Here is a 12,787-nt window from a genome sequence, read left to right on the forward strand (position 1 = left end):
GCAATTTAAAGCTCTTCTATGCAAAGCGAAAGCCATTTATCAACAACATCCAGAAACCCCGCCGGCTTCTCTTGGCCCGAGATCATCTAAGATGGACTGATGCAAAGTGGAAAAGTGTTCTGTGGTCTGACGAGTCCACATTTCAAATTGTTTTTGGAAAATATTCGACATTATGTCATCCGGACCGAAGGGGAAGCGAACCATCCAGACTGTTATCGACGCAAAGTTGAAAAGCCAGCATGTGTGATGGTATGGGGGTGCATTAGTGCCCAAGGCATGGGTAACTTACACATCTGTGAAGGCACCATTAATAAAGAAAGGTACATACAGGTTTTGGAACAACATATGCTGCCATCTAAGCGCCGTCTTTTTCATGGACGCCCCTGCTTATTTCAGCAAGACAATGCCGAGCCACATTCAGCACGTGTTACAACAGCGTGGCTTCCTGCAGTTCAGACCTGTCTCTTATCGAAAATGTGTGACGCATTAGGACCCTATTGAAACTGTAAGATTTTATTCTTTATTATTAGGGTCCGCAGGCCCATTGCAAAAGGACTCCACAGGAGTGAAGCCTGCGGCTTAATTTGACTCAACACGGGGAACCTTGGCCCATTGCAAAAGGACTCCACAGGAGTCCTTTTGCAATGGGCCTGCGGACCCTAATAATAAAGAATAAAACCTTACAGTTTCAATAGGGTCCTAATGCGTCACACATTTTCGGTCCGGATGACATAATGTCGAATATTTCCCAAAAACTATTTGAAATGTGGACTCATCAGACCAGAGAACACTTTTCCACTTTGCATCAGTCCATCTTAGATGATCTCGGGCCCAGAGAAGCCGGCGGCGTTTCTGGATGTTGTTGATAAATGGCTTTCGCTTTGCATAGTAGAGCTTTAACTTGCACTTACAGATGTAGCAACCAACTGTATTTAGTGACAGTGGTTTTCTGAAGTGTTCCTGAGCCCATGTGGAGATATCCTTTAGAGATTGATGTCGGTTTTTGATACAGTGCCGTCTGAGGGACGGAAGGTCACGGTCATTCAATGTTGGTTTCCGGCCATGCCGCTTACGTGGAGTGATTTCTCCAGATTCTCTGAACCTTTTGATGTGGACCCTAATAATAAAGAATAAAACCACAGGAGTCCTTTTGCAATAGGCCTGGCGGATCCTAATAATAAAGAATTAAACCTTACAGTTTCAATAAGGTCCTTGGCCCATTGCAAAAGGACTCCAGAGGAGTCCTTTTGCAATGGGCCTGCGGACCCTTATAATAAAGAATAAAACCTTACAGTTTCAATAGGGTCCTTGGCCCATTGCAAAAGGACTCCTGTGGAGTCCTTTTGCAATGGGCCTGGCGGACCCTAATAATAAAGAATAAAACCTTACAGTTTCAATAGGGTCCGCCAGGCCCATTGCAAAAGGAATCCTGTGGAGTCCTTTTGCAATGGGCCTGGCGGACCCTAATAATAAAGAATAAAACCTTACAGTTTCAATAGGGTCCGCCAGGCCCATTGCAAAAAGAATCCTGTGGAGTCCTTTTGCAATGGGCCTGGCGGACCCTAATAATGAAGAATAAAGCCTTACAGTTTCAATAAGGTCCTTGGCCCATTGCAAAAGGACTCCACAGGAGTCCTTTTGCAATGGCTGGCGGACCCTAATAATAAAGAAAAAAGAATAAAACCTTACAGTTTCAATAGGGTCCTTGGCCCATTGCCAAAGGACTCCTGTGGAGTCCTTTTGAGATGGGCCTGCGGACCCTAATAATATAGAATAAAACCTTACAGTTTCAATAGGGTCCTTGGCCCATTGCAAAAGGACTCCTGTGGAGTCCTTTTGCAATGGGCCTGGCGGACCCTAATAATAAAGAATAAAACCTTACAGTTTCAATAAGGTCCTTGGCCCATTGCAAAAGGACTCCAGAGGAGTCCTTTTGCAATGGGCCTGCGGACCCTTATAATAAAGAATAAAACCTTACAGTTTCAATAGGGTCCTTGGCCCATTGCAAAAGGACTCCTGTGGAGTCCTTTTGCAATGGGCCTGGCGGACCCTAATAATAAAGAATAAAACCTTACAGTTTCAATAGGGTCCGCCAGGCCCATTGCAAAAAGAATCCTGTGGAGTCCTTTTGCAATGGGCCTGGCGGACCCTAATAATGAAGAATAAAGCCTTACAGTTTCAATAAGGTCCTTGGCCCATTGCAAAAGGACTCCACAGGAGTCCTTTTGCAATGGCTGGCGGACCCTAATAATAAAGAAAAAAGAATAAAACCTTACAGTTTCAATAGGGTCCTTGGCCCATTGCCAAAGGACTCCTGTGGAGTCCTTTTGAGATGGGCCTGCGGACCCTAATAATATAGAATAAAACCTTACAGTTTCAATAGGGTCCTTGGCCCATTGCAAAAGGACTCCTGTGGAGTCCTTTTGCAATGGGCCTGGCGGACCCTAATAATAAAGAATAAAACCTTACAGTTTCAATAAGGTCCTTGGCCCATTGCAAAAGGACTCCAGAGGAGTCCTTTTGCAATGGGCCTGCGGACCCTTATAATAAAGAATAAAACCTTACAGTTTCAATAGGGTCCTTGGCCCATTGCAAAAGGACTCCTGTGGAGTCCTTTTGCAATGGGCCTGGCGGACCCTAATAATAAAGAATAAAACCTTACAGTTTCAATAGGGTCCGCCAGGCCCATTGCAAAAAGAATCCTGTGGAGTCCTTTTGCAATGGGCCTGGCGGACCCTAATAATGAAGAATAAAGCCTTACAGTTTCAATAAGGTCCTTGGCCCATTGCAAAAGGACTCCACAGGAGTCCTTTTGCAATGGCTGGCGGACCCTAATAATAAAGAAAAAAGAATAAAACCTTACAGTTTCAATAGGGTCCTTGGCCCATTGCCAAAGGACTCCTGTGGAGTCCTTTTGAGATGGGCCTGCGGACCCTAATAATATAGAATAAAACCTTACAGTTTCAATAGGGTCCTTGGCCCATTGCAAAAGGACTCCTGTGGAGTCCTTTTGCAATGGGCCTGGCGGACCCTAATAATAAAGAATAAAACCTTACAGTTTCAATAGGGTCCTTGGCCTATTGCAAAGGACTCCTGTGGAGTCCTTTGGCAATGGGCTTGGCGATCCCTAATAATAAAGAATAAAACCTTACAGTTTCAATAGGGTCCTTGGCCCATTGCAAAAGGACTCCTGTGGAGTCCTTTTGCAATGGGCCTGCGGACCCTAATAATATAGAATACAACCTTACAGTTTCAATAGGGTCCTTGGCCTATTGCAAAGGACTCATTTGGAGTCCTGTTCAATGGGCCTGCGGACCCTAATAATATAGAATAAAACCTTACAGTTTCAATAGGGTCCTTGGCCCATTGCAAAAGGACTCCACAGTCCTTTTGCAATGGGCCTGCGGACCCTAATAATATAGAATACAACCTTACAGTTTCAATAGGGTCCTTGGCCTATTGCAAAGGACTCATTTGGAGTCCTGTTCAATGGGCCTGCGGACCCTAATAATATAGAATAAAACCTTACAGTTTCAATAGGGTCCTTGGCCCATTGCAAAAGGACTCCACAGGAGTCCTTTGCAATGGGCCTGCGGACCCTAATAATAAAGAAAAAAACCTTACAGTTTCAATAGGGTCCTTGGCCCATTGCCAAAGGACTCCTGTGGAGTCCTTTTGAGATGGGCCTGCGGACCCTAATAATAAAGAATAAAACCTTACAGTTTCAATAGGGTCCTTGGCCCATTGCAAAAGGACTCCTGTGGAGTTCTTTTGCAATGGGCCTGGCGGACCCTAATAATAAAGAATAAAACCTTACAGTTTCAATAGGGTCCTTGGCCTATTGCAAAGGACTCCTGTGGAGTCCTTTGGCAATGGGCCTGGCGGACCCTAACAATAAAGAATAAAACCTTACAGTTTCAATAGGGTCCTTGGCCCATTAAAAAGGACTCCTGTGGAGTCCTTTGCAATGGGCCTGGCGGACCCTAATAATAAAGAAAAAAGAATAAAACCTTACAGTTTCAATAGGGCCTGCGGACCCTAATAATGAAGAATAAAACCTTACAGTTTCAATAGGGTCCTTGGCCCATTGCAAAAGGACTCCACAGGAGTCCTTTTGCAATGGGCCTGGCGGACCCTAATAATAAAGAATAAAACCTTACAGTTTCAATAGGGTCCTTGGCCCATTGTAAAGGACTCCACAGGAGTCCTTTTGCAATGGGCCTGGCGGACCCTAATAATAAAGAAAAAAGAATAAAACCTTACAGTTTCAATAGGGTCCTTGGCCCATTGCAAAGGACTCCTTTGGAGTCCTTTGCAATGGGCCTGCGGACCCTAATAATAAAGAATAAAACCTTACAGTTTCAATAGGGTCCTTGGCCCATTGCAAAAGGACTCCTGTGGAGTCCTTTTGCAATGGGCCTGGCGGACCCTAATAATAAAGAATAAAACCTTACAGTTTCAATAGGGTCCTTGGCCTATTGCAAAGGACTCCTGTGGAGTCCTTTGGCAATGGGCCTGGCGGACCCTAATAATAAAGAATAAAACCTTACAGTTTCAATAGGGTCCTTGGCCCATTGCAAAAGGACTCCACAGGAGTCCTTTTGCAATGGGCCTGGCGGACCCTAATAATAATGAATAAAACCTTACAGCTTCAATAGGGTCCTTGGCCCATTGTAAAGGACTCCACAGGAGTCCTTTTGCAATGGGCCTGGCGGACCCTAATAATAAAGAAAAAAGAATAAAACCTTACAGTTTCAATAGGGTCTTTGGCCCATTGCAAAAGGACTCCTGTGGAGTCCTTTTGCAATGGGCCTGGCGGACCCTAATAATAAAGAATAAAACCTTACAGTTTCAATAGGGTCCTTGGCCTATTGCAAAGGACTCCTGTGGAGTCCTTTGGCAATGGGCCTGGCGGACCCTAATAATAAAGAATAAAACCTTACAGTTTCAATAGGGTCCTTGGCCCATTGTAAAGGACTCCTGTGGAGTCCTTTTGCAATGGGCCTGGCGGACCATAACAATAAAGAATAAAACCTTACAGTTTCAATAGGGTCCTTGGCCCATTAAAAAGGACTCCTGTGGAGTCCTTTGCAATGGGCCTGGCGGACCCTAATAATAAAGAAAAAAGAATAAAACCTTACAGTTTCAATAGGGCCTGCGGACCCTAATAATGAAGAACTAAACCATACAGTTTCAATAGGGTCCTTGGCCCATTGCAAAAGGACTCCACAGGAGTCCTTTTGCAATGGGCCTGGCGGACCCTAATAATAAAGAATAAAACCTTACAGTTTCAATAGGGTCCTTGGCCCATTGTAAAGGACTCCACAGGAGTCCTTTTGCAATGGGCCTGGCGGACCCTAATAATAAAGAAAAAAGAATAAAACCTTACAGTTTCAATAGGGTCCTTGGCCCATTGCAAAGGACTCCAAAGGAGTCCTTTGCAATGGGCCTGCGGACCCTAATAATAAAGAATAAAACCTTACAGTTTCAATAGGGTCCTTGGCCCATTGCAAAAGGACTCCACAGGAGTCCTTTTGCAATGGGCCTGCGGGCCCTAATAAAGAATAAAACCTTACAGTTTCAATAGGGTCCTTGGCCCATTGCCAAAGGACTCCACAGGACCCTAATAATAATAATAATAATAATAAAACGTTACAGTTTAAATAGGGTCCTTGGCCCATTCCAAAAGACTCCTACTCCTGTGGAGTCCTTTTGCAATGGGCCTGGCGGACCCTAATAAAACGCACCACTTTCAATAGGGTCCTTGGCCCATTGCAAAAGGACTCCACATAAAGAATAAAACCTTACAGTTTCAATAGGGTCCTTGGCCCATTGCAAAAGGACTCCTGTGGAGTCCTTTTGGCAATGGGCCTGCGGACCCTAATAATAATAATAATAAAACGTTACAGTTTAAATTGGGTCCTTGGCCCATTCCAAATGACTCCTACTCCAGTGGAGTCCTTTTGCAATGGGCCTGGCGGACCCTAATAAAATGCACCAGTTTCAATAGGGTCCTTGGCCCATTGCAAAAGGACTCCACATAAAGAATAAAACCTTACAGTTTCAATAGGGTCCTTGGCCCATTGCCAGAGGACTCCGGCAATGGGCCTGCGGACCCTAAAAAGGACAGGATGATGTCATCAGGCATGGTGAGAGATGCAGGGATAGAGAATATGGGTTGAAAAGGATTTGCAAATCATTGTATTCCGTTTGTATTCAACACAATTTCCCAACTCATATGGAAACGGGGTTTGTACGTACAACAGCCGCAGTCGAGCAGGAAACTCCCCCCCCCGCCCCTCAAAAAATCGCTGACACTTCTACCAGTCGTGTCTCGGAGCGAGTGGTGTTACGGACAGCTGTCACCTTCTCCATGAGCTGGCGGAGCTGCCGGCTGCGTGGGTCTCGGTTGCAGACGCTCTGCGCCGGCGCCACCACCGTGCAGATGCACTTCCCATCTGTGGCCTGCGCCGAGCTGTAGATCTGCCAGCCTTCCTCCGGGCTGGGGTACAGCGCCTGCGGGGACCACAAACGTACACCGTTAGACACCCGCCGATCCCTTTTCCACCGCGAAAGGTCACCCAAGCATCACATTCATCTCACCCCGGGAGAGGAAAACAACTTTTTAATGCATTCCATATCGTGATTAGTTGTGCCCATTCTGTCACCGTACGTTAGCTGCGGAGCCCTCCTTTCTCCTCGGGATCCTCATTCCCTCTCGCGGCCCTGTCAGAAGTTGTTCTTCCCCAAAGCCAATTAATGCCAATTGATCGCCCCCCCCCCTCCCCCGCCCCCCTAACGAGTGGAAATCACTGGCCGTCTAATTATAGCTTCGAGCGGCTGGGAGAGAGAAGGAAGGCGCTTGAGTGTTTACGGCATCTCAGGCACCGTTGGAGGGAGGAGATCAGCAGCGTTCATCAGAACTAAAAATAACTACATCCATTAAATCAGGAGTCGGGAACCTTTTTGGCAGAGAGAGACAAGAAGCCAAATATTTAGGGACAGAATGTATTTCTAAGGTTTTATTATCATTATACTGCTGCCTCTCCGAGCTGTAATTTGACCCCCTTAACATGGTTCAAAACTCACCAAATTCAACACACATCAGGACTGGAAAAAATTGCCATCTAATCAAAAAACCAAAACCCAAAACTCAAAATAGGGCCTTCTGGGAAAAAGCACAGACAAAACTGCTTGTAACTTCTGTTACAAATGTCGTAGAGACATGAAACGAAAACCTCTATGTAGGTCTGACTTAGACCTAGATTTCATACTCTGACATCGTTCAGTAAAAATCAACAGAAAGTTGGCAAACACCCCTTCAAAACATAAGTTTCCTAAAAATTGTAATTTTTGCCTATTTGAGCTGTAATTTGACCCCCTTACCATGGTTCAAAACTCACCAAATTTAACACACATCAGGACTGGAAAAAATTGCCATCCAATCAAAAAAATAAAACCCAAAACTCAAAATTGCGCTCTAGCGCCCCCTGGGAAAAAGCACAGACAAAACTGCTTGTAACTTCCGTTACAGATGTCGTACAGACATGAAACAAAAACCTCTATGTAGGTCTGACTTAGACCTAGATTTCATACTCTGACATCCTTCAGCAAAAATCAACAGGAAGTTGGCAAAAAACCCCTTCAAAACAAAAGTTTCCTAAAAAATGTCATTTTTGCCTATTTGAGCTGTAGTTTGACCCCCTTAAAATGCTTCAAAACTCACTAAACTGGACACACTAATTAGGACTGGCAAAAATTGGCATCTAATGAAAAAAACCAAAACCCAAAACTCAAAATTGCACTCTAGCGCCCCCTGGGAAAAAAGCACAGACAAAACTGCTTGTAATTTCCGTTACAAATGTCGTAGAGACAAGAAACGAAAACCTCTATGTAGGTCTGACTTAGACCTACATTTCCTACACTGACATCCTTCAGCAAAAATCCACTGGAAGTTGACAAACAACCCTTCATAACAAAAGTTTCCTAAAAGATGTAATTTTGGCCTCTTTGAGCTGTAATTTGACCCCTTTAAAATGCTTCAAAACTCACCAAATTTAACACACATCAGGACTGGAAAAAATTGCCACCTAATCAAAAACCATAACCCAACACTCAAAATTGCGCTCTAGCGCCCCCTGGGAAAAATGCACGGACAAAACTGCTTGTAACTTCCGTTAGGAATGTCGTAGAGACAAGAAACAAAAATCTCTATGTAGGTCTGACTTAGACCTAGATTTCATAAACTGACATCCTTCAGCAAAAATCAACAGGAAATTGGCAAACACCCCTTGAAAACAAAAGTTTCCTAAAAAAAATGGAATTTTTGCCTATTTGAGCTGTAATTTGACCCCCTTACCATGGTTCAAAACTCACCAAATTTAACACACATCAGGACTGGAAAAAATTGCCATCCAATCAAAAAAATAAAACCCAAAACTCAAAATTGCGCTCTAGCGCCCCCTGGGAAAAAGCACTGACAAAACTGCTTGTAACTTCCGTTACAGATGTCGTACAGACATGAAACAAAAACCTCTATGTAGGTCTGACTTAGACCTAGATTTCATACTCTGACATCCTTCAGCAAAAATCAACAGGAAGTTGGCAAAAAACCCCTTCAAAACCAAAGTTTCCTAAAAAATGTCATTTTTGCCTATTTGAGCTGTAATTTGACCCCTTTAAAATGCTTCAAAACTCACCAAATTTAACACACATCAGGACTGGTGAAAATTGCCATCTAATCAAAAAACCAAAACCCAAAACTCAAAATTAAGCTCTAGCGCCCCCTGGGAAAAAGCACGGACAAAACTTCTTGTAACTTCCGTTACAAATGTCATAGAGACATGAAACAAAAACTTCTATGTAGGTCTGACTTAGACCTAGATTTCATTCTCTGACATCCTTCAGTAAATATCAACAGAAAGTTGGCAAACACCCCTTCAAAACAAAAGTTTCCTAAAAAATATATTTTTTGCCTATTTGAGCTGTAATTTGACCCCTTTAAAATGCTTCAAAACTCACCAAATTTGAGACACATTAGGACTGGCAAAAATTGCGATCTAATAAAAAAACAAACCCCAAAACTGCTTGTAATTTCCGTTACAAATGTCGTAGAGACAAGAAACGAAAACCTCTATGTAGGTCTGACTTAGACCTAGATTTCATACTCTGACATCCTTCAGCAAAAATCAACAGGAAGTTGGCAAACACCGCTTCAAAACAAAAGTTTCCTAAAAAATATAATTTTTGCCTATTTGAGCTGTAATTTGACCCCTTTAAAATGCTTCAAAGCTCACCAAATTTGAGACACATTAGGACTGGCAAAAATTGCGATCTAATAAAAAAACAAACAAAAAAAAAACTCAAAATTGCGCTCTAGCGCCCCCTGGGAAAAAGCACGGACAAAACTTCTTGTAACTTCCGTTACAAATGTCGTAGAGACAAGAAACAAAAATATCTATGTAGGTCTGACTTAGACCTAGATTTCTTACAATGACATCCTTCAACAAAAATCAACAGGAAATTTGCAAACACCCCTTCAAAACAAAAGTTTCCTAAAAAATGTAATTTTTGCCTATTTGAGCTGTAATTTGACCCCTTTAAAATGCTTTAAAACTCACCAAACTGGACACACACATCGGGACTGGCAAAAATTGCGATCTAATCAAAAAAATAAAACCCAAAACTTAAAATTGCGCTCTAGCGCCCCCTGGGAATAAGCACAGACAAAGCTTATTGTAATATCCGTTACAAATGTCGTAGAGACATGAAACAAAAACCTCTATGTAGGTCTGACTTAGACCTAGATTTCATTCTATGACATCCTTCAGCAAAAATCAACTGGAAGTTGGCAAACACCCCTTCAAAACAAAAGTGTCCTAAAAGATGTAATTTTGGCCTCTTTGAGCTGTAATTTGACCCATTTAAAATGCTTCAAAACTCACTAAACTGGACACGCACATCAGGACTGGCAAAAATTGCGATCTAATAAAAAACCAAACCCCTAAACTCAAAATTGCGCTCTATCGCCCCCTGGCAAAAAGCACAGACAAAACTGATTGTAACTTCTGTTACAAATGTCGCAGAGACAGGAAACAAAAACCTCTATGTAGGTCTGACTTAGACCTAGATTTCATACACTAACATTCTTCAGGAAAAATCGACAGGAAGTTGGCAAACACCCCTTCAAAACAAAAGTTTCCTAAAAAATTTCATTTTTGCCTCTTTGAGCTGTAATTTGACCCCTTAAAAGTTTGCTATTCCCACTTCAATACAAAAGTTGGCTAAAAAATGTTGCATTTTTTCAAAAATTATCTCCTCTGAGGCCGTTTGTCGTTTCGGCTTCAAATAAGCACAAAAGAGATATTCAACCCTTCTGATTAAAAGTTAAAGAAAGAGTTTTAATTACTACCCCGGTTTGAATTTTATGAGCCCGCAAAGAACCATTGCGCTGCTGCTGTTGTCACAAAATGGCGGCTTTCTGCTCAGACAAAACTGTAGGACTGTCATACACACATGAAACAAAAACCTCAATGTAGGTCTCACTGAGACCTATATTTCATACACTGACCACCCCCAACTAAAATCAACAGGAAGTTTGCTATTCCCACTTCAATACAAAAGTTGGCTAAAAAAATGTCGCATTTTTTCAAACATTATCTCCTCTGAGGCCGTTTGTCGTTTCGGCTTCAAATAAGCACAAAAGAGATATTGAACCCTTCTGATTAAAAGTTAAAGAAAGAGTTTTAATTACTACCCCGGTTTGGATTTTATGAGCCCGCAAAGAACCATTGCGCTGCTGCTGTTGTCACAAAATGGCGGCTTTCTTCTCAGACAAAACTGTAGGACTGTCATACACACATGAAACAAAAACCTCAACGTAGGTCTCACTGAGACCTATATTTCATACACTGACCACCCCCAACTAAAATCAACAGGAAGTTTGCTATTCCCACTTCAATACAAAAGTTGGCTAAAAAAATGTCGCATTTTTTCAAACATTATCTCCTCTGAGGCCGTTTGTCGTTTCGGCTTCAAATAAGCACAAAAGAGATATTGAACCCTTCTGATTAAAAGTTAAAGAAAGAGTTTTAATTACTACCCCGGTTTGGATTTTATGAGCCCGCAAAGAACCATTGCGCTGCTGCTGTTGTCACAAAATGGCGGCTTTCTTCTCAGACAAAACTGTAGGACTGTCATACACACATGAAACAAAAACCTCAACGTAGGTCTCACTGAGACCTATATTTCATACACTGACCACCCCCAACTAAAATCAACAGGAAGTTTGCTATTCCCACTTCAATACAAAAGTTGGCTAAAAAAATGTCACATTTTTTCAAACATTATCTCCTCCGAGGCCGTTTGTCATTTCGGCTTCAAATAACCACAGAAGACAGATTGAACCCTTCTGATTAAAAGTTAAAGAAAGAGTTTTAATTACTACCCCGGTTTGGATTTTATGAGCCTGCAAAGAACCATCGCGCTGCTGCTGTTGTCACAAAATGGCGGCTTTCTGCTCAGACAAAACTGTAGGACTATCATACACACATGAAACAAAAACCTCAATGTAAGTCTCACTGAGACCTATATTTCATACACTGACCACCCCCAACTAAAATCAACAGGAAGTTTGCTATTCCCACTTCAATCCAACAACTGCATTACATCCACCATCCATTATAGTCTCAAAATTAGTACCGCGATACTATACTAGTACCGGTATAGCGTACAACCCTAGTTGAAGACTAACTTGATGCAGTAGGAGATAGTACTATACTTTTCCAAATTAAAATAATAAAAAAAAAACAATACAAGAGAGGAGGAGAGCGAGTAAAGGGTTGATTGAAGATGAAGAAGCAGCAATTTCAAAGTAGAAGAGCAGTGAGGTCAGGTGGTGTGAAAAACAGAAGCTCCAATACGTTTGGACGCGGGGAGGAAATAAACCCGTCCGCGGATCAATAATGCAGCCTGTTACCAGCAGGGGGGGGGGGTGGGGGGGTGGGGGGGGGGCTGGGAAGGTGGGGTCTGAAAGGATGGATGTCTCTCTATAACTAATCCAATCACACAAGTAGTGCTGAGTGCTTGCAAACACACACACACACACACACACACACACACACACACACACACACACACACACACACACACACACACACACACACACACACACACGAGCCCGTGAAGCCTTCCATTCACATTCTTTAGCACACAAGATGTAACGAGAGAAGGATCGGCCATCTTGGAGATAACATTAAAGAGTCATCAACATAAGTGCAGGCAGACGGCGGCGAATAAAATCGCTTTAAACGACGTCCTCTTTGGTCCTTAGATCGCAAGGACATGTTTTTTGGGTTTTATTTTAGCCGACACAAATGGCTGTGTGATTGGAGTGTAGGGCAATTTCTTACACACACTTGTTATTTCATATGTTGACCAGAGGGGGAGCACTTTTAAAACCAACACACAGTCAATTTGAAAAACCCCTCCTTTTTCAGACCAGCCTCAATTTGATAGATTTCACCACCAGGGGTGCCAGTAAGATCCCTATTTTTGTTTTTTGTAATGTGATTAAGGCCAATGACAAGAAGTCCTAAAATCAGCTGTTCACCTGGCGAGTTTTTTTTTTTTCCGGGATTTTTAAGCCCTTCTTTAGCTGCCGTCTTGTTTTATCACATATTGCTGCCTTTGCACCTGTCAATGTTTATTTTTGTATGCGCATTAAATCAACAAAAAATCCTGACTTTGGAGCAATGTTCACGGACTCTAGTATTTGGCTCTCTATTAA

At 42.6% G+C, this 12,787-nt stretch overlaps 1 protein-coding gene across 3 annotated transcripts in view; it reads right to left on the reverse strand.

Annotated features, from left to right (window-relative positions):
* The window catches only part of olfm2a (olfactomedin 2a), a 247,917-nt gene that overhangs the window by 66,541 nt on the left and 168,589 nt on the right, over positions 1 to 12,787 (reverse strand). For all 3 annotated transcript variants that reach the window (XM_061905221.1, XM_061905222.1, XM_061905220.1), the window contains exon 2: positions 6,367 to 6,516. In XM_061905221.1, coding sequence (XP_061761205.1) covers positions 6,367 to 6,516 — 150 coding nt within the window. The remainder of the gene's footprint in view (positions 1 to 6,366; positions 6,517 to 12,787) is intronic.

The sequence above is a fragment of the Nerophis ophidion genome, linkage group LG07, assembly GCF_033978795.1.
Source record: "Nerophis ophidion isolate RoL-2023_Sa linkage group LG07, RoL_Noph_v1.0, whole genome shotgun sequence".
Taxonomy (NCBI): Eukaryota; Metazoa; Chordata; class Actinopteri; order Syngnathiformes; family Syngnathidae; genus Nerophis; species Nerophis ophidion.